Source organism: Chiroxiphia lanceolata, chromosome 3, assembly GCF_009829145.1.
Source record: "Chiroxiphia lanceolata isolate bChiLan1 chromosome 3, bChiLan1.pri, whole genome shotgun sequence".
NCBI lineage: Eukaryota > Metazoa > Chordata > Aves > Passeriformes > Pipridae > Chiroxiphia > Chiroxiphia lanceolata.
In genome coordinates, this window is record NC_045639.1 from 55,275,608 (window position 1) to 55,297,391 (window position 21,784).

At 39.4% G+C, this 21,784-nt stretch overlaps 1 protein-coding gene across 1 annotated transcript; it reads right to left on the reverse strand.

The window, feature by feature from the left end:
* Window positions 1-965: 965 nt before the first annotated feature.
* On the reverse strand, window positions 966-21,760 carry PEX3 (peroxisomal biogenesis factor 3). The gene is made up of 12 exons (XM_032681807.1): window positions 21,644-21,760; window positions 13,483-13,614; window positions 12,066-12,147; window positions 8,600-8,643; window positions 7,338-7,462; window positions 5,945-6,011; window positions 5,791-5,845; window positions 5,372-5,528; window positions 4,400-4,470; window positions 3,442-3,564; window positions 2,159-2,255; window positions 966-1,764 (listed from the first exon to the last, which is right to left on the reverse strand). Exons 1-12 carry the CDS (start codon window positions 21,714-21,716, stop codon window positions 1,681-1,683), a joined length of 1,110 nt encoding a protein of 369 aa, XP_032537698.1. The 5' UTR covers window positions 21,717-21,760; the 3' UTR covers window positions 966-1,680.
* Between the last annotated feature and the right edge of the window lie 24 nt (window positions 21,761-21,784).

Sequence of the window (21,784 nt, forward strand, 5' to 3'; positions counted from 1 at the left end):
TTCTCTGAACTTGTGTGAAAAACTGAGCAGCCACCTTGACCTCTCTACTCGTTTTAGTCAGTTGCTGGCCCAGTTATGTGAAGAATGGGGGGGGGGAAGGGGGTGGTGGAGGGAGAAACAGGCAAAGCTCAAAAAACAAAGCTCAAGCCAGTGTTCAGGTGCACGTAAGTCAGCTGTACACCTTCTTTAATGCAAGAACTCCAACTTCCACAAAACTGCACAGTAAAAGCTGAGTTTTGGAGAAAAGAATAAACTTTTTCCAGGTGTGTACAACAACTGATAGCTAGCAATTTCAACTGAGTAGGGTAACATTGGGAAGAACAGGCCTGTAATGGTTAGGAATTCATCACAAATGCATGGAGATAATGCATATGTACATCATCATTTCTCATCATGGAAGTCATTCATTTTACATGTTCCTACTCTTGAGTAATTCTATCCATTATTGGGACATAGCTAAACTGGGAAGGGTTTTTTTTCTGTTTTGTATAATTTTACATGGGTAAAGCTTGACTTTTGTTTACAGCCATTGTTTTTACACAGTTACCAGGGTGCCTTCTGCAGACTACTAAACAAAACATATACTTCAATGACTTAACTCTTGAAAAAAAGAGAAATAATCAGGAGTTGCTAGGGATCTTTAACTTTGGCAAGGACAACATTTTAAGCAGAGGGTAGACTGCATCCAACTTGAAAAATTTCCAAATTCATCATGTGTCACCATTTCTAGGGACAGACACACAATGTGAAGTTTGCAAAGAGGAGGAGATAAAGCACAACAAAAGGCATTAATTGTTTCTGCTTCAGTGTAGAGATTTAAGGTTTATTTTTCCTGACTAATGTTGCTGAGTGCAAAATTATTACTAGGTAATTTAAATTTATTCTTTCAACTATGTCAGAATTTTGAGTGGTGTGCCAAATTTGGTTATTCCCTTTCCTGCTAGTAATGTTAATACACGCACAAATTTTACATTAAAATATTTTATTACAATACAGACAATTGGGCTCAAAATTAATACAAATTAAGATAAAATATTTACAAGTTAATGTGTACAGTGTAGCTGTTTGAACAGCATAAACAAGAGAACATCTAAAAACCCACATTCCTTTAGTATTAAGTAACAGAGAGCATGCCCCCAGCTCATTCAAGAGGAACGTGCATCTGTTGGCAAAGGCCTTCTGAAGAACAAGAGACTTTGGAATAATGTTTGTAAAGTTAAGTGAAATAAATTTCCTTTATAAAAAGAAAAATTTGAGGGGAGAAGAAGCAAAAAGCATTACTTCATTCTGCTACTCTGTGCTATTCTTAGATCACTATCATTAGTTCTTTCCAAAACTTACACACTCCAGGGCAAACAAATGGGTTTTTTAGTAACCTGCTGTAATACTGCCACCAGATGCCTTTTAGATGCAATAAAAATAATCAAATTAAATACAGAGGAATTTAACGACTTTTTTAATAGAAAAGTCTTTACATACAATGATTCTTTCAACAAGAATACTTTTAATGGGTGCTTGAAACATAATTCTATTAGAACAAATATGGGCTCACTCCCACTTTTCTCAGTGTTCTTTCTGCTGGTCTGCCACTCCTACACCATTAAAAAATTAACCCAAGTCTCACCAGTAGTTGCAAAGGATTTGTTATAAATACACCATCTATTCCTAAAAGTGTGCGAGTCATTTCTCCAGTTGCTGAGGGGTACTAAAAGCTTCATAAACATTAGCAGCAAAATCTTTCACTTGTTCCATCATCAACAGGTCCTGGAAGAAATGTAAAAAATAAATTTGCTTAATTGAACACATCCAACGCCATTCTGGTTTTGCTGCAGTACAGAATTCATCATGAGAAAAACACCTGGTGCCTCCACAGACACATTACTCAAATTTCTTGCTTTAGAAAGGTTTGTGGGCAGAACTGCAAGTCGAACCAAGTTAAAAGACCTGTCTGTGCATCTGCACAGTTCAACAGAAGGAAGAGGTTCTAGAAAAACAGCATATTTTTGGAAGATATAAATGTACAAAAAGCTTTTTATGCCAATTGTTTCCCATTTTTTAAAAGCCAGTGAAAGTAAAAAGAATGAATTTATTAAAAAGAAATATACAACATTAATTTTGAAATTTTACTTGGAATACTGTAAATAAGGAAGATCCTTACCTGAACAAAGTGACTGGGCGTTTCACTGCATACTGAATGGATCTGCCCATTTATTATTGGAATTATCTTGGCTAAAGGAAGACTGACACTGGAAAGACTAGAAAAAACCAAAAAATATTGACCCAGAACTGCTCTGACATTGGTAAAACCACTAAACTGTGATTATTAGAATTCTAAGTAATTACTACTTAAAAAGTAAGAATTGCAAGACTGCAAACTAAAACGTACAGATGAAGGTTTTTTTATCCCTGTCAAGCCTTTCATTTCATATAGAGGAGTACCAAAGTTAATTTCAGTTGGTCTTCCTATTACACAACGTTTCATACTTGCTTCTCATGCAAGCAAATTATGGTTTAGCCAGAACCTTTACACGTGTGCGTATGTAGACAGGTGATAGAAGTGCCAGTCTACAGTCTCACACTATTTCAAACTAAACCAGGCTTAGGACAGACAGCCAAACTACACTCTTTGGGGTATTTTAAGTGATGTAAATAGTATATATTTAAATAAAAATAAGACCCTCTGAAAGCCATCAGTTACTAAAATAAACACACATAAAACATTCAAGGTTTTAATTTTAATACTTCAGAAATAATATTTCAAGGATTTGAACTCAGCTTTTGAATTTGTAACAGTCTCACCTCACTGTTTAAAACCAAAGCTAACTTCGAAATAAAAGCTATTTTTAAGCTGTCTTCTAGGAATATGTAGAAAATCCTGAGTGTTACTATATTTTATCAGCATACCAGCAAAGAACCTAGAGCTCTGTGGATGCTTTGGCTCCCTGTGTTTGGAGGGTCACAGCAATGCCCACCCAGCTTCCCTGAAAACCAGAGTGACAGAGACTGGGGCACACAGGGCTCATGAGCTGCACGGGAAGGCTCTTCCTCATGGCCTCACAGGGAGGTACTGCAGCACATCTGCCAGTAGTCACCACCAGTGGGGTAAACCCTCCCTAGCCCAAAAAAAGGCAGTCTGCCAGTGCAGTGTTGAGGCAAACAGTGGAAGGTATAGGTCATTGATTTCTGCTTCTAGATCTGCAAGTAATGGTGGGAAAGATACCTCACCTATACTCTTGCATGTTTTTTTCCACCCATGAAATCCTCCTAGCTGTCTACCTGAACAAAACAAGGAGAATGCAGTGATTCTTGAAGAGCAAGAAGCAGAATAATACTTCCAGCATGAGAGCTTCAAGAAGGCAGGAAAATCAAGAGGCTTTCTGGAATTCACTATGAACGCAAAACACTAGTGATATGAGAACCACAACAGAAGGAAATAGTTACCTATTTACAGAGCCATTCTGAGAGAGGTCCTTTTCAGTAGGTCTAAAAAACTCTGCCATATTGTCCAGCAGTCGACTGAATCCTCTGTTTAAACATGTGCTCAAAACCGTACTGAAGTCCGGACTGAAAATAAATAATAATAATTATGATGATGATAATAGTAATAACAATAATAATAATAAAAGGTTTGACTCCTGGGTTTTATGTTTTCCAACTAAAAAACCTTGCAAGTATTCAGTGCCTCAGATGTGCCTCCCCTAAGGGGGGCATGTACAACCCAGATAAATGCCATTAGTATTGCCACCTCACCAAAGACCAGCTCCTTCAACAACCCAGACTCTACCCTAAAACCGAGTTAAGCCTAAAGCATTTCTCACTTCTGTTTCTTACTAAGTAATAACATAGAAGGGACTTACCCTTAAAATGCCCCAGATCCCTAGCAGCTAAATGGTAAGAATAGTTTAGCATTTGCCTCAATTCCCTCATATCCTGTGTTTATTCTAGAAGCCTCACTTTGATAGCTTTCTCTGGTAAAAGTACACATACAACCACTCTCAAAACCATGCACTAAAAATAAATTCCAGTAAGCCAATACTGGTGTTCACTTTATCAAATCAAATAAATCCAATAAAATTACTCTCAATTTATCCTGCTTTGGCAGAAAAGAAGTACTCTTCTTTTCCTGCACAACTACAGAACAGGTGAGGAACAGATAAGAGATCTGACTGGGAAGGACATCCTGGTTTATCTCATTAAGGCAGGATTATTTCTTACAAATAAGTTTCAGAGCTCCCAGATTTTTGAAAATCCCAGCCTACAATTAGTGAACGTAAAAATTTAATGCAGAACGCTCACATTTCACAAATGAAAAGTTGAGAACTTTTTATATGAAAGTAATTGTCTTACATAAACAATAGTTGTGAGGAGTTTAATGTGAATACAGGTTATTTCTCTATACCTTTCTAGCATATCTCTAGTTTCATTCAGTAATTTAATTGTAGCAATATCTCTTTCTGTGAGTCCACAAGCCTAGAAAAAGCAAAGACGGACACTGTTTAGTAAGTTTAATCAGCAACCACGAGGATAAGAGTAGAAATAAAAAAGTTGTGTATCACAGAATAAAGTCAAGATGTACAAGTCAAATCTAAAAGAAAATATTGTCATAAATCAGATTCTTTATAATTTGTGTTTTAAATCGTCACTGTAGGATTTTTTTTTTAACTAAAAACAATACTAGCAGGAAGTACCAGACTAATTGGGCAAAGCATTTTTCCACTTTTGACCTTCAAAATTGAAATACACCCAGCATATCAGCTTAAGCTAAAGTGGTAAGTACATGCAGTCACACGTTGAAGCCCATGTCTCATCTTTACATGAGTGTAAAACCAAGTGAAGAGTGAGTTTTCTCCAACCTGTGGTGACAGTGGAGACAAACACCTTCACAAAATGTAGGAAATTAATATTACAGTTGCGATTAGATACACCCTTCTCTTGGCTTCCTGTTCATTTTCCAGCCCAAAGCAACAAAGGACCGCAGCACACCATCAACCCGTGCATCGGTCAAGATGCTACAATGCTCCATGAACTCTGCCAGTACAGCAGCACAAGCTGTACAACGTAGCTTAGGGTTGAGTTAAGCTGCACTGTGTCACAACTTCGGCCACAGGCTAAAAGCAGTAACTGGGCAGTGCTTCTGTGCACAAAGCTGACTTTTTGAGGATGACACTTGTTTTCAGTCAAATCTGCAGAAAATGTAACTTTGCCTAAATTAAAGAGATAAGGACACTTTAATAAATGGTGGAACCTCTTCCATCATAAATCACAGACACCATGGCACAATAGAGGACTATTACGCACCCTTCCCTCACCCCCAAAAAGAAACAAAAATGCAGAATGAAAAAAGGTAGATGAAAGAAACTGAAACAAGTACCTGGCTAGCCAAGGGGTTTTCTTCATCAGGCATCAGATAATGACATAAGGGAGAGTAAGATGCAATCTGATCTGAATCTTTATGTTCCACTACTTTCCTGATATCTTTAAGTTTCTGTTCCAGGTCCAGAAGAGACAGGGTGTGCTTAAGGGAAATACTGGAAAGGAAAAAGGCTACAGTGTTGATTGCAAAATGAATAATGATTTTTTCTCTTCTTACCAATAACATGTTCAGAAGTAACAGGACCCCAATCTACTGCCTTGGTTTGGAATGGCACACACAGCCTGCTATAATAAAAACATGGTTTTGAAAAAGTCGATATAACCCCTTTTTTATTTATTCTCATAAAACTCATTGCTTTGGGAACAGTCATCACAATAAAACTTAAAAGCTAACCACAGAGAAACACAGGCTCTTACCTTCCAAAAACTTTATGCACAGCTTGTTTAACAATAGTTATTAACTCAGTCAGTCCTAGAAGGAAGAAAGTGTCAAAGTTATTCTAATGATTTGTTCAAGTCTAGAAAAAAGTAGAATTTTGTAAGTGTTGTTAGCTCATAATAAGCACCATACCATCTCCTAAAAGGTGCTGAATGCTCGATAAATATTGCTGCTGAACTTCAGGGGGAGCTAATGGTGTCTGTAGGGAAAAAAACAACAGTTCTGTAACATGTCAATAGAGAACAATGCAGAAATCATTTCAAACCAGCTGCCACCGATTTCCTTAATCTTTATAATACCCTGCAGCAGATGGATTCCCCCATTCTGGTGCAACTGTAGCTTCTGACTGTTCCTGCTGTCAACCCCTGGATCTTTCATAACTCCTCTTGCATTATTTTCTTCAATCCTATACAGATCTCTCTTCCATCTTCAGTGGCACAGAAAACTTTCATTTTCATTCATATAAAGGTAAGTCTCTTAAAAACCTGCATTGTACGTGCAAATAGACCCTCCACCATCCCAGAAATCAAAACTAGTGGAGTATGTTATTTATGCTGAAACCTAACAAAAGCTTATCTGACAGAAAAGAAGCTTTCAGTAACTGAGAGACAGGATCTCAATTTGCTCCGGTGGAGTGCCTCAGATTGGCCCTGTCAACCCACTTCTGTATTGAAAAAAATAACAGAAAGGAAACATGTTTCCAGTCCAAACTCATCTTGCCCTTCTAAAAAAGCTTTTTCAGGTTTTACAAAATGAAGCATGACCTTAGTCAACCCTGGCCTCCCTAATGAAAGGTTTTCTCAGACCTGCCTTGACATGCTGTTCCTTGACTCTCAGCAGGAGCTATCACAGGGGGGCATATGAGAACTAATCAAAGTTTGTATCCATTACTTTTAGACAAGCCATCCAACAATTTGCAGATCTCACTCTCTACAATGCGTACTTGCTTACTGTGGGATCGATCTGTTTTTATTGAGCAGTGATAGATATCCTACACAAACAAAAAACAAGTCTTCTACCTTGCTTGGCCCCACCAACAGACATTTAGATGGCCTTTTGTAGTTAAACAAAATAGTCAAAATTTGAAAGACAACATCTATTTTCTTTAATCCTAGAAAAATTAAACTGGGGGAATTAATGTATGTGCTAGAAAGACCTAAGCATTTATATAAATTTGCATACATATCTTGGATCGTTCATACAGTATTACCGTTCCACAAAAAAATTAAAGCAAACATGTCATGTTGGTGTTTAGACATGATTAAGGAAGAGAAATGCAGACAAAAAGCATTCTTCAATATGGCTAGTATTCAGTTAAGCAACAGCATCACCAAATCATCCAAATTTAGAGGGTATTAAAAAGTCATCAATATATCTTACTTGCAGTAATGCTTCCACATTTCCCACTCTTGTAAGAACTCTCAGTTTCATTCTGATACTCCTAAGCTATGCCCTTTTTATCTCTCACCAAATAATCCTTTCACTTCCTAGAAATTATACCTCTGAAACAAACCAAGAAACTTACTATGCCATTTTTGCAGAGTGCAGCATTATCTAGGTAGATGTAACCACCAATAATATTCAACTGGACTCGCAAGAGAACTACCAGCATACAGGTACTATACACAGCTACGATGCTCCTTGTGAAACCTTGAAAAGAGAAAACAAAGTAACTTCAAGGTCAAAGAAATAAGGGTGAGTCAAGGAGAGAGCATGCTCTCCAAGACTCAAGAAGTGCTGATGATTTTTAAATACACAGTCACATTTCTCTCACTGGTTGTCATAACACATATTTTCACAATACATACCCAATATGGTCATGAGTCTAATGTGCTGGAGCTACATCTAGAGTATCCCATTTGAAGTCCTGTATTAATATAATTTTGCACACTACTCAAGTTATTTTGAGAAAAATAAAATTTATACAACTTGCTTCAGAAGAAAAATATTTACTGTCAAATGATTTCTCTTCATTAGACCAGGAAATACACAGTCTATGGTAGCCCTCATCAGGCAGTTAAGACACAGAAGGCACAACTGCAGCTTGAGAAAAAAGTTACCTAAGGCAGGAGCAGCTAGGATCTAGTGAAAGAAAATTAAAATAAACATCAGCTACCAGTCAGAAGGCTAGGAGGATGTGCAGAATAAATAAATATGGATGAGTGCAAAGACACAGAAAGAAAGGAGTCAGATCAAAAGTAGGATCTGTAGGATCTGTAAAGGCCTTGTGAAAAGGAGAAACAAAACCAAAAGCTGTGGTATTTCACAGCATAATTATCTGAACCCACTATTTTTCCTTCCCTTCCACTGCTTCCATCAGACAATAAAAAAGAAGATGAACCAAAAGGTTCATGACCACTGCTATGGTGGTTCTCTCCAACAGGCTCAAGAAGAGGAAACCAATGACCATGTAAGGGCTGGCCTACATTTCTGATTAACATTTTCCATTAGATTCAACGCAGAATTTCAGAAAAACTAGTTTGATTTTTCCTGTGATGACACAGAAAGGTCTCACAAAGTTTTCTTGAGCAGAGTAACAGGAAGGGCAATAACATTCTTCACCTTGGTGTCCAAGCTTCTAACTTCCCTTGGGGCTAAGAAAAAGTTCCATCATGAGAAGCCTTTGGGAGGAGGGGCAGGGAGGAGGTTTGCCATGTAGTGTGTTACACTGTTTTCATACCTACTGAAACAACAACCCAGTTTAAAGTGTGCCTTTTAAATGGTGTGAAAGACATTTTAAATTTAAGCTAAATAATTATGCAGATGTAATCTCTTATTTCCACTTACTTATTATCTTTAAATCCTCCCATATTTCTAACTTGTTTGCTGGCCTGTGGGAAAAATAAATGGAAATATTAAACACTAAGAAGTATATTTTCCGTGGAAATTAATAAATATGCTAAATGAAATAACAGTGCTCTAAGGCAAGCTCATTTAGCTACCACAATTATTCAGATCAAATTCAGGTCTATATCCATTTGCTTCATTCAAGAAGGCACTATATAAACAACACATAAAAAAAGATATCCCAAATGTAATGTATAAATGTAGCCTTTAGTCATGTCAATTACACACTTATATGATCAATTCTGAACTACTACAATAAGCAATCAGAAAAAGCCCACTGATGGCACAAAGTGGTCTTTTCTGGGGCCTTGATTCTCTATATATTTAAAGCAAACTCAGTTCAGCAGGGCTTCCTCTATCTGCCTCTGCATAATAAGTGCAGGATCACCCTACTTTCTTGCAAGAATTACCATTGCCTGACGTGGGTCTAAAGTTTATATTTGATCATCAAAAAACAAAGAGATCATGACCATCTGTGGAAAAAAAATCTTGTGCCACCCACACAAACGTATGCTAATCTCTTTTCTTTGGTTGAGGTTCACCTTTTGACCTGACCAATACCTAAAATTTTATATATTCTGCAGTCAAAATAGTAAGACTGTAGATTGGGCAGACACACCTGAACTGCCTAAGGTACATGTCATATTTGTAACTACTATCCAGAGGTAATCTTAGCAAGCAGCAGTAGCAGGGATAAGAGTCAGCTAATCATCCAAAACTCATCAGCCATTCTCACCTGTTAAGCACTGTCAGTAAAGAATGGTTACTGTGTATCTATCATGGAAGATATATATATTGTAAAAGTCACTTAGGGAAACATTTGATAATTTCTTAGCATCAGAATTAACGTTTAAATATTTAGGACTGAGAGTTCAAATTAACCTAGACTTTACAGTAACCTAGTTTACAAAAAGAAAAATACACTTTTCACCAGAAATCATTTCTCTTTACAGGCACAACATCTGCACTCTGGCATCAGTTTGACCCCTATATCACTTACATAAACAATGTATTTTTAATTTCACTACTATCAAATAATGCAGGTGAACTGGTAGAACAAACTATTAGGTCTACAACTCCAAATAATAGACAGGTTATATAAACGATAGCTGGAAGAGACACAATGATCCATGGCACATCCGTGCTTACAGAATATTCCATGTAACAAGAATTTAAAAAAAATATTTGTTTTCAAAAATGCATAATAACAAAGAAGTCTAATATCTATTTTCACTGGGATTGTTGGAATTGAGAGGTGTGTCAATGTACCCATAAACTGCTTCAGCTAGTCAAACGAGTTAGAGAAACGGTATATTTTGATAAAAGAATGCTTGCTACAGAGAACAAACTAAGGCATTATATTTCTTCACCACTGAATAAAGGATTACAAACTGTTGTAGACTATTTTGCTGCACAGTCCGGATGACATATGTGGTGATCCACAAGCTCTTTTGTTCATTCAGTCTAATTTTTTCCTTGAGTAAGACTCTTATTACGATAAACACATTTTTTCCATAAAAATTAATTTTTCCTAATTTCTTGTTATTTCAGGTAAATAATATTCAATTACAGTTCCAAATTCTCAGATAATTTATTATAAAAACATCGTTCAGGCTGCAATTCCCCCTTTAAATATCTCATTCTGTTGCCCTGTTGTGGAAGTTTTTTGACTGAAAAAAAGTGATTGAATTGGTAACCTATTAAATGCTGGACAGTTGAAGTTATAGCTACATAAATAAACTAGTGGGAGGTAAACTAGAAAGACAGTCTCGAGTGAGTCAGAAGCCCTGTGTTAACTGCCTACATAACACTTTTACTCTGTGCCAGATGACAAGCAGTTTACATTTAAGGTATGCTATAATGCCCTTTATGTATTTAAAAATAGGCAATTTATTCCTGCAGTAATAAGGAAATCCAGGGGGGGGTTTCTGACAGGGCAGCATTTCTCTTAATGTATGACGTGCCCCTATTTGTTCTACTTCAAAAAAAAAGGAGGGAAGAAAATTACTTCTCTTTGCTTACATCCATTTCCAATCTCATCTTGGATACTTTCCACTTCTACTCACTTCTGAACTTGATAAGATTACAAAAACATCTTTACAAACACAACATCAACAATTCACTCACTCCTGTTTGAGAGAAGACTAGATCCTCTAAGCTCTGCAACGTTTAACATCCTGCTTTGCAGATGCTGCTGAGCTCTTTGGGCTGGAAGTCAGCCTAAAGAAGACAGAAGTTCTCCATCAACCTGCACCTCAGGAAGTCTTCCATCATCCCCATATCACCATTGGTGAATCAGAGCTCAAATCAGTCCAGCAGTTTAATTACCTAGGTAGCCTCATCTCCTCGGATGGTAAGACTGACGGGGAGATAGACAACAGGTTGGCAAAGGCATACAGTGCTTTCGGAAAACTCCACAAAAGAGTATGGCGTAATAAACACTTGAAGAAAAGCACAAAGATCAGTGTTTACAAAGCCATAGTGTTGTCTACTCTCTTGTATGGTTCCGAATCATGGGTCATCTACCGCCACCACCTGCGTCTCCTAGAACGCTTCCATCAGCGCTGCCTCCGTACAATCTTAAACATCCACTGGTCAGATTTTGTGACCAATACATCTGTTCTTGAGCAAACAGCAGTCACAAGTGTAGAGGCCATGCTGATGAGAACACAGCTGCGATGGGCAGGGCACGTCTCCAGGATGAAGGACCACCGCCTCCCTAAGATCTTGCTCTATGGTGAACTTGCCACTGGCTGCCGCAAGAGAGGAGCCCCGAAGAAAAGATTCAAGGACTCCCTGAAACAACATCTCAGCCTTGGCCTTATTGATCACCATAATTGGTCCACTCTGGCCTCAAATCGGGAGGCCTGGAGACACAGCATCCATAACGCTGCGGAAGCCTTTGAGAACACACGCAGGATCTCTCTCGAGGAGAAAAGGCAACGCAGGAAGAACCGTGTCCTGCGGAATACACCATCTAAGGAGTCTTTCTGTTGTGCCTTTTGCAACCGGATATGTCTGTCACGTATTGGCCTCATAAGTCACCAACGTGCCTGTAACAAATGTGGATAAAGCCTTCCCAAATCTTCGTTCGCGAAGCTCAGCCATGAGATCCTCTAAGTATTTTTATCTATGTACCTTAAAAGCATTCCAACAAAAAACATGCCTCTCACTGCAACATCTTAAAGGAATAATAAATTCTTGTAATGTTTGCAAAACGCCAGCCATACCTATCAAAACACATCTAACACGACGCAGAATATTTACACAGTGATTTTGAAATACTTTAAGACTAGTGACCTCATGGGGCAGAGAACCAAAATCCTGCATGCTCTCTACACAATATAATTTGACAAAAACTTGTGATCAAAACAAATGCAGTTTAACACAATTAAAATAGTCTTACCTATTTTTAAGAAGAGATGTGAGACTCTCAGAATTTAACTGATGCATTAAGGCATCCCTCAGTGTTGGAAGCATTGACAGTACTGTTGTTAAAAGAAAAAAAAAAAAGCAAACAAATAAAACCCATCAACATAAAAAAACTCCAAACATCATAAACCTATCCCCACCTCACACTCAATAGGTGCTATACAATGTATGTCCCATTGCTCAACAGGCAAAGCTGGGAGGACAAGCAAAATAGGAAACCCTGGGAGTACTCAGAGGTGCAATAACCTGTGTGCCTCTTACGAGCTCAGGGACAATGCTGCCCTTATTGTCACTACACGTTTTTATTGGCTCTAGCTGCAAATGTCCACTCACATCCTACATATACATCATCCTGACTCCAACTCCCCAAAAGAAAATCTGGTGAAAATCTACACTGCTGCATTTCTCCAAGCGAGAAGAAAAGTATCTGAGGTTTGTTTTTTTCCAACAAGAGAACCAGAGAAAGGTATGTTTCAAATGAAAGAAACCTGATGTGAAAAAAATCCTTTACTTTCAGAGCAATGTCTGATCTGCTGTTATATGATGGGAACAGGAAACAGAAAACATAATAGACACTAAGAACAAAGTATGAAACATCTCGTCAGGAATGCATGCTGCCAGAGAGAAGATACTTCATACAAAGAAGGGCATAGAAAAACTTAGCTCTTGCAGCAAAATCAATCCCAGCAGTACAAACCAGAAAAGATGAAAATGAAATACCAACTGGTCAGGGTAAACAAAGTGCACAGAAAGCACTTACAGCCACCCAAGAAGCCATTAAAAATTTCAACAGAAAAAGAAAATGCTGTCCAATTTGTTTTATAAAAATAGCCTGCACTTACAAGAACGACAAGGACCTTGCTAAACTCCACTCTGCCATCTCCTCTCCAAAAATCCTAAGACTGGTGCTGTAAGAAAAATACTTTTGTTTTTTGCTCCCCACCTAGTCAGGTACCTTTTAACTGTGTAGGAAACTAATGGGCTGATGTGCCTCTTACTTGTAAATAACATTTACCCACAAGTTCTCTATGCAGCTATAACGTGCTATAACAATGTGTTATAATGAACACAATCATCCTGATGTAAATTCAGTATTGTTTGAATCTGGATGTTGTTTCATACCTCAGTACCACATGCAGTTTAAGGAAAAAGGATCTTGACATGAAAAAAAATTGTAACCTGCATGTATACTTGTATGATTATAGATGGATAAGGGTTCAGATGTCCCCTAAAACGCCTTCAATCCTCTGTTCTTCAGAGTCTTTTTATTATGCAAAACAACTCTATTTATGGAGCACTACATTTCTATTTTTCTTCTATCCTGACAATATGTAGTATGTACCCCCAAGTAATCCTACCTATCAAGAACAGCAGCTATTTCCTTTTCTTACCTGTCATATTGCATGTCCTCTGATTACTTTCAAAATGATACTGCCTTCGTGCTTGGGCAATGTATTCAGCTGCCTCTCGTTCTTGGATTTCTCTGATTTTCTTCTGCCCATATTTTCCCAGTAAATAGACTCCTACAGAGAAATACTCATATTAAAAGGTGCTTTAAAAAAGTGAGAAAGGTCCCTTCAGCCCTTTTCTTTGATTTTAAACCATAAGAGTGCATAGAGGGGTTTTTTTGGATATGTGGGTCTTGGGTATTTAAATAATGATCGACAAAGTAATATCAGAAATAATGTTTTCAAAATTAATTAAAATTTCAGGGGTAACGACTTGAAGCAGTATAAGAAACTTTGCCAAGAAGAGGTATCTTGCCATTCACAGAAGACATTTCTGGTACTACTGCAACGTGACCAACTATACTGAAGAGACTGAAACAAAAAAGAAAAAAAAATGTAGAGTAACAAAAAAAGAATAGAGGAAAAAACAAGAATGCATAGGTCTGGAGATTAAAAATTACCATGAGGGAGAGATAAAACTCAACTCTTAAGAATCACATAGGAGAAAAATGCTACAGACCAACACTTCCTTCAGCTGGTCCTGAAACTTCCATAGGAAGCACCTTAGCTCCAATGGGGCTTGACTGTTGCTCTTCTTTTTTACCAAGTTCCTAGTTTCCAACTTCAGTCTTGAGGACCTGACCATCCCTTATCACTTTCACTATAAATCTCCACTTCCACAAAGACCAACCAAAAATCTTCACTCTACGTTATCTCCTCTCCCAACATACATCCCCTTGAAGTTTTCCCCAACTACTTGTCCCACACCACCAGAGGTTTGGAGATCTGTCCAGGCTGCCCACAGCCCTCTTCTCATCCTTCCTCATCTTTGCCCTGCTTTCCAAGCCATTTCTCAAGATACCACTACATCTTCCAGGCTTATCCTCAGCACCTTTGCCCACTGTAAGCTGCTTTGCATTGATTTCTGACCCTCCCCCTGGGGCTTCTTACAACACCTTCTGTGTATCCAGTTCATCTGCTGCCTCCTGTATGCACTGGCAGCAGCAGTTACCTATTTAGGTGTAAAAAGCGCTTCCCATGGTCTCTCATGAGAGAATTGGAGGGGGGACAGAGATAAGGGAGGAACCAACACAAGCAGAAAAGACTATTGTACAAGTTGATCATCTTCTGTCTGCTTTATAGCAATTCACTTAAGTACTGAAACTCCTCTACAGAGAGTCAGCTCCAAATCTGTCAGGTCAATAATGATACACAGAAGAAACTCAAATAACAAATCCAGTCTTTACTTATTTTTTTTCCACAAAGTACTTTCTAAACACACAGTCACAAAGCTTTCTTCAATTTTCACATTTAGAAGTTAATATTTGAACATTCAAACAGTTGAATACTAAAAGGTTCAAAATTAATTTTATAAACCAAATCTACAAAACCTAAAAAATAATAATAATAATAAAAAAACAACCAACAAAAAAACCCAAGCCCAAACTCTCCAAGATTTTGAATTCAGCTACATTTTTTAGGTCATCAAAACCTTTCAAAATGTTCTCCAAAACTATCATCAGTATTTCAAAAGGCTTTTCAACTTTGTCCTCCAATGTTCATGGTTGCAAAAAAATCCAGCTACTCATACTGGCATTATGTTTCCTAATAGGACATTACAAGCCAGACCAGTTTAGAACAACCACAGTCATTTCCATTTATTTCCCAAAAGCCTCATAAAATAGAAATTGATAAGTCTCTCTCTTGCTTCAGTGTTTAGGCAGACTGACCATTTGTCACATGGGATATTCACTCCATCAGATGCTAACTTTAATATTATGAGTCCATTTACAAAAAATGCTATTTGACCAGTAAATTGTTAACCAATATGAGACTTCATAAATAACAATCAGATTATTTTTCTCTAAAAAATTACCAATTCCTGCCAAGAATATCTATTTAGAACACAACTGCCAGGGTACTGATTTTTTTTTCAGCTAACATACTGAAATAGAAACAATTTTTTAGCATTAGCAAATGATTTTTGAACACACGATTTTTCCAATCATTTTACCCCACCACATTTTTCACATTACATTAACACAGAGTCATCTGTCTAAATGACTACTTTTGCTTACTTTCCCCCACCCCAAAACAAATCCTTTTACACCTCCAGGTTTTGTGGTAGAAAAGTCAGAAGTATAAAAAAACACCCTTCCTGAATATAGACAGGACATAGGTAGGCATGCAAACAGTTCAAGAAGAATCATATGCATACCCTTGAGTGATATGCTGGAGCAGTAGCTTTAAGATTTAGACAGCTAATTTCTTAATACTTGATTGTTAAAGCTGAGTGACTACTCTGTACTAAGAACTGCTGTGACTCGTGAGGGTACAAAGTTGCAGTAACAGTCATACAGGTTTAAAGGAGTTTCCAGAAAAAACACTTGTCTAAAACAATGCAACACCAGCTACTAATCATCTTATTTCTCCCTCCCTCCCCTGAACTAAGCCATAACTTTAACCCACTGCTAACAGATGTTGCTCATCTGGTATCATCCTCATCTTTGGGAATGCAATGCATTAGAGGTTAACCAAGGTAAAAGTTGCACCATCCACACAGCTGAAGCAAAACCAACAAACAACAATAAGTTCGGAGTTTGGTCGTCAGCAGCAGACTGACAGACTCTGTTACCTGCATGGCTTGTAGGTGCCTCTAAGTTGCCTGGAGGACACAGCACCTCACTTGGGAAATTCAAGTCTTAGTTATGACAATGACCTTCTGCCCACTAGTCACTCGTGCCTGAAAACAGCAGTGGAGCCTCTGCAAATCTCTGACTTACAGGATATTTCAAGAAGCTGCCAACCTGGCCATTGGTCTCATGTGTGTTCACAATTTACTTTAAAACAACCATGTGCATCTATGTTCATACATGTAGCAATTATTTAGAAGATTTGAAAATAACAAAATAACACAGACTTCTAAGAAGTCCAGAATGAACGCATCCCATGAAAACATCATCACCTGGAGTTGGAAGCAGGACCAGAGAAAGCTCTGTCCTAAGAACTGCCATAATGTCAAATCAGCTAACAAACCTGTCAGAAACTAAACTGACATTTTGAAAGTCTCTCTTATTACAAACAAGCAAAGCGAACACCAACTTTTTACAACAGCTAATATAATTTGGTTTTACCTCTTAGTATGGGATAGGACGTCTGCAAAAAGTGGCAGCAACAAGATTTATAATTAGCTAAATTGTTGTATACATGGAATGTCATATTGACTCTTTCCCATATGTTTCATACAAAACCAGGAATTAAGAAAATTCAGAAATAATGAAACTGCCCAAAGATCATTCCTCCATAAACCATTTTCTACCTTCATCAAAATGGGAACTATACAAAAGACTATAGTGTCAATGCTTCTGATTTGGAGAGTTCAGAAACAGATGAGTGGTACAAACTAGGATTACATCACCTGATGTTAAGTACAGGAACCTCAGTAAGGATCTCAAACTACAATTTATACTGCTTTAAAACTGATCTACGAAGTGAAATTTATTTACATTTGTACTGGCTGTCTGTGTTGGATTTGATTAGGATGGAATTAATTTTCTCCATAGTAGCTGGTACAGGGCTGTGTTTTGGATTTGTGCTGGGAACAGTGTTGATAATAGAGAACGTTTCCGTTATTGATGAGCAGCACTTCCACAGTGTCAAGGCCTTTTCTGCCTCTCACAGCGCCCCACCAGGGTGCAGGCTGGGGGTGCACAAGGAGTTGGGAGGGACACAACTGATCCTAGCAGATCAAAGGGATACCCTACATCACAGGATGTCCTGTTCAGCAATAAAACAAGGGGGAAGGCTAAGGGGGAAGGCATTGCCCAGGGACTGTTGGGCATCGGTCAGTTCTGATTCTCTCCCTCATCCCACCGGGAAGGTTGCGGAGGGGGTGAGCAAGTGGCTCTGTGGCGCTTTAGTTGCCGGCTGGGGTTAAACCACAGCACTGTCCTACAACACTGGGAGTACCCTGGGGTCTACAGTACCTATATCCTATGGAAGCAACACTTAGATTTCAGATAAATGTGGCCTAATCTGTCTCTGTAGCCCTCTTTGGCTGTAGCACTGTATAGTCTCTTCCCATCTAAATTTAAGTAACGCAAGTAGTTTACAAAATCTGCAGGCTCTTACATGTTTCTGCTAGTAGCCTCAAAGATATTTCTCACATCACCTAAGTTATGACTTCCCTCCCCCTCAGCCCTTTCCTTTCTTCACAGCAGAAGGGTGGGAAGGTAACCAGGAGCCATCGAATGTTCAGGAAACCTATTTACAACCCTATGTAACCTTTGCCCTCACCGTCATATTTACCTCAGAAAAAAACAAAAAAAAAAGGGGGAAATTTTCAGTTTTAAGAGTTTTATGTAGAAATTGTGCTGACACGTGTAAGCCTGCATCCTTCCAGGACACGGACAGCTCCATAAGTTGTGGTTTATCCTTATGTTCAAGGAAGCTGTGCATCAACTGACATACAACTGTCCCCTTATGGTTGAAAACCATCTTTAAACTATGCAGGCACTAAAGCCTTATTCTCTTGACAGCACTGAGTCCCACCAAAACATATTTAATGCCCCTGTACTCACTCACAAACCAAGCCAACTTTCTCTGCTAAGCAGACAGACTTCTGAACTGAAATGCTCTTTCTGCAACCCAAAGGTTGCAACACATGAAATTCAGCGATAATTAATTCACCACTGAAATCTGAACCATACATTGCAGACACACCCTGAACTTGTTCTTCTACTGCAGCAATAGAATTTCAATGGTGAATCATTTTGTAATATCCACTGAAATCTACCTTGAATTCTGAGCGCCAAGATAAAAACTACTTTAACCTACCCATCCAACAAGAACTACTGTAACGAATGTGTCCTTGCGGCTCCATCATGCTAGCTCACGCGCTCTCTACTTTACATATTTCTAGTGGGTTTGATTCCAGACCACTAGATTTCACTTGACTGAAGAGATAAAAGTCTTTTTAGTGTGCAATTTATTTTATATTGTTAAAAGAACAACTTCTGAAGAAAGGGTTTGTACAGAGTCTTTTCAACCCCACTCTATGATTAAGGAAAAGTTACACCTATTTTTCAGTTGCTTTTCCCCCTCAATTTGAGCTCTTATTTTGTGAGGTTTACATCTTCATAAGCAGAAGAATCTGTTGTAGTGTTGGGATTGACAGCTGTAGTTGTTGTGTTGGGATTACACTAAGAATGACAGCCACTGATAACACATAAGGAATTCACCTCGGTAAAAAGAGGAAAAGCTTCCAACCAACTCAGACTTTGGTGCAACAATGCTTCAGTAATACAACACTGATACAACTCTGTATCAGTAATAACACAGAGACTCTGCTGTAGTGTCCAATGAATCATTAAATATTCACATTAATCTTTGACCATGTGCCAGCAAAAGACTCAAAATCATTAAAATCTTCTGATGTTCCATTTTCCTTGTTACATCCTCCTTCCCAGATAATGCACCTTGCAGCTTTCAAAAAAACCCAAACACCAGACAGCTGTAGCTTCCAAGCTCTGGTATTAAATCAGCAGATCTGGATGCTTTTCTTAAACCAGTGAGCCACTTCTGTCCTCAAGTCAAAGCAGCATGTAAATTTGCATTCTACCTTTCAAGATTTGGCAATATTTTCTGGAGGAGAGTCCACTGCAGATCTCAGAGTTCTGACTATTGGTGGTGACATTACCATAGCTCCTGGAGTTATTTTAAGGTCTGATCCATAACTAATAGGTAGGTGGCCAAAGCACTCTAGATTCAGCCACTGAGCAACTGTAATGCAGCACTCCACAGGACATCACACCATCTCCCAGGATGCCTTAATATACCATGGTGCAAGCTGCAGCTGCTGGCAGCTAATGATGTTCACCTGCTTGCAGAAGCCCCGATTTACTTCAGCCTCAAACACAAAAAAAGCAATTCTCTACAAGAGTCCTCAAATACTACATGGGCTGAGGAAATAGGTACTTGATCCATGCTGCAGAAAATGACAGCATAGTTCAGTATTTTCAGTCAGAAGCTGAAATGCTTGTTAGAGGAGGAGCATCTTGGGGGTTTATGGATTGGTCATTCTTTAAATGACTTTATTTTAGTCCATGATTATTATTTTTTTAAGTGCACTTCATCCAATCAGCAGCACTTCAGTGAAAGTGACACTGAACTGTACATAAACAACACCAAACATTAGGAAAAAACTGCAAATTCAGGGATTTTAGGTTGTTTTGCAGGCTGACAGAAGGCTGTTTATACATGAGGAATTTAGGATTTCAGGCTACTATTTTCAGGACTACTAAGAGCCACAAGCTCCCCAATACCTGCTTTACCTCTTGGACATTGATCCATGTTTACTAATTGAAACTGGGACAACTGATGTTTTTACTACTCCCATTTGTCCACCCACCACTCTCACGCAGACAGTTAAAGACAGGGGGAACAGGTTTTGGGTTACAGCCAGATGTATTTAAGTAAATCTGTTTATTAATATGGTGGACTGTAAGTGCAGTGGTGTGCTGTACTTGAGGAGTCACAAAACCTGCAGGTGATGGGGTCAACTGGAGAAGCAGTCTGACCAGTACTGTAGTAACCATCATCTAACCTATTATCATCTAACCTATTATCATGTATTAATTGGCAGTCTTTGGAAAAACACAGGAAGAATTAATGATGAAAGGATGTAGAGGACACAAGAAACAAGGCAAGCCAGACATCTGAATATATGACAAAACATATTACAAAAACCCCACAGCTCTCAGAATATTTAACTGTTCAGGCAAGTTCTAGTGGGTATAAACAAACACAAACTTTCCTTAGCATCTCTGTAAAATGTAATTCTGTGTCGTTTATGTCAGATACAAGTACATCTGATGACTGAGTGTGCAGAGACATGGCTGTACCTTTTGAGAAGCATCTAATCTCCAGCTGTACAGCTATGCACTTTATCATTAACAGAAAGATCCAATGTGCTCTTTTAAATCCAACTAAAACCAATCCCATAATAACTCCAAGGAAAGGTGAAGCTTACTAGATCAGGACGACACAATGGGTTAGACAAAAGCCTTAAGGGAGAAAAAACTGCTTGAAAAATTAACACAAATCCTCTCCATGAAAGTTTTGTGTCTGCAGCCAGTCTACATTTGTCCAGAGAGGGGCAACAAAACTGATGAAGGGTTTGGAGTGTATGTTCTACAAGGAGCAGTTGAGGGAGCTGGGGTTGTTTAGCCTAAGAAGAGGAGGCTCAGGGAAGACCTCATCACTCTCTACAACTACCTGAAAGGAGGTTGTAGCCAGACGGGGATTGGCCTCTTCTCCCAAGGAACCAGCAATAAAACAAGAGGACATGGTCATAAGCTGTGCCAGGGAGGTCTAGGTTAGACACTAGGAGGAATTTCTTCACAGAAGGAGTCATTAAACATTGGAATGGCTTGCCCAGGGAGGCGGTGGAGTCACACTGTCACTGGAGGTGTTTAAGGAAAGACTGGATATGGCACTGAGTGCCATGGTCTAGTTGACATGGTGGTGCCAAGAGATCTTTTCCAATCTAATCGATTCTGTGAATCTGTGACATTTTAACAATTCATCTCAACGCACAAGTCACATATGAAGGTTGAGACTTTCAGCCTCCATCCTAAAAGCACAAGTAACACAGTAAGCAACACGAATGTCACCCACGCTTTGCGTGGTTAATCGCTGTTTCAAAGCAACGCGATCACCCGCCGTAAGAGCGCCCAGGCACCTCGAGCCCCGTCTTTTGGGGCTTAAGTGACGACGAGCTGATTCCCCTCTCTACCTGGGGGGAAAGTCCTGCTGCCCCCCGGGCTCTCCCCACGGCGGTCGGTGGGAGCGTTTCTGTGTCACAGCGCCTCCCGGAGCTCCCCGCTCCCGTGGCCCGGGGGCACAGAGCTTTTCCAGCCAGCGGGGAACCCGCCTGGCCACGGGGGGCTCGCCGGGCCCAGCGCAGGCTCCGAGTGGGCCTCCCCGGCGGGATCCAGGAGCGCTCAGCGGGGAGGCCCCACGTCCCCAATGCCAAGCCCCGCGCCCGCCTCCCCCTCGCACGTATTATCGCCGCCGTCCCTCGGCCCGGCTGCCGGGCACTCACCGCCGAGGAAGGTGCCGAGGACGAGGCATTTCTTCTTGTGCCGCTTCAGGAAACTCCAGAGGGACCGGAGCATCCTGCGCGCCCGGCCCGGCCGCCCGTCGGCTCCCGCGGCGGCGGCGGAAGGGGCGGTGGCGGCAGCGG

What these genes read in the sequence shown, in the direction of transcription:
- PEX3 (XM_032681807.1), bottom strand. Translation starts at nt 21,716, where the DNA reads ATGCTCCGGTCCCTCTGGAGTTTCCTGAAGCGGCACAAGAAGAAATGC. An exon ending in ACTAGAGATATGCTAGAAAG is followed by an intron (nt 3,565 to 4,399) that starts GTATAGAGAAAT and finishes ATTTATTTTCAG; the next exon opens with TCCGGACTTCAGTACGGTTT. An exon ending in CAGAATGGCTCTGTAAATAG is followed by an intron (nt 2,256 to 3,441) that starts GTAACTATTTCC and finishes GGTTTTTTCTAG; the next exon opens with TCTTTCCAGTGTCAGTCTTC.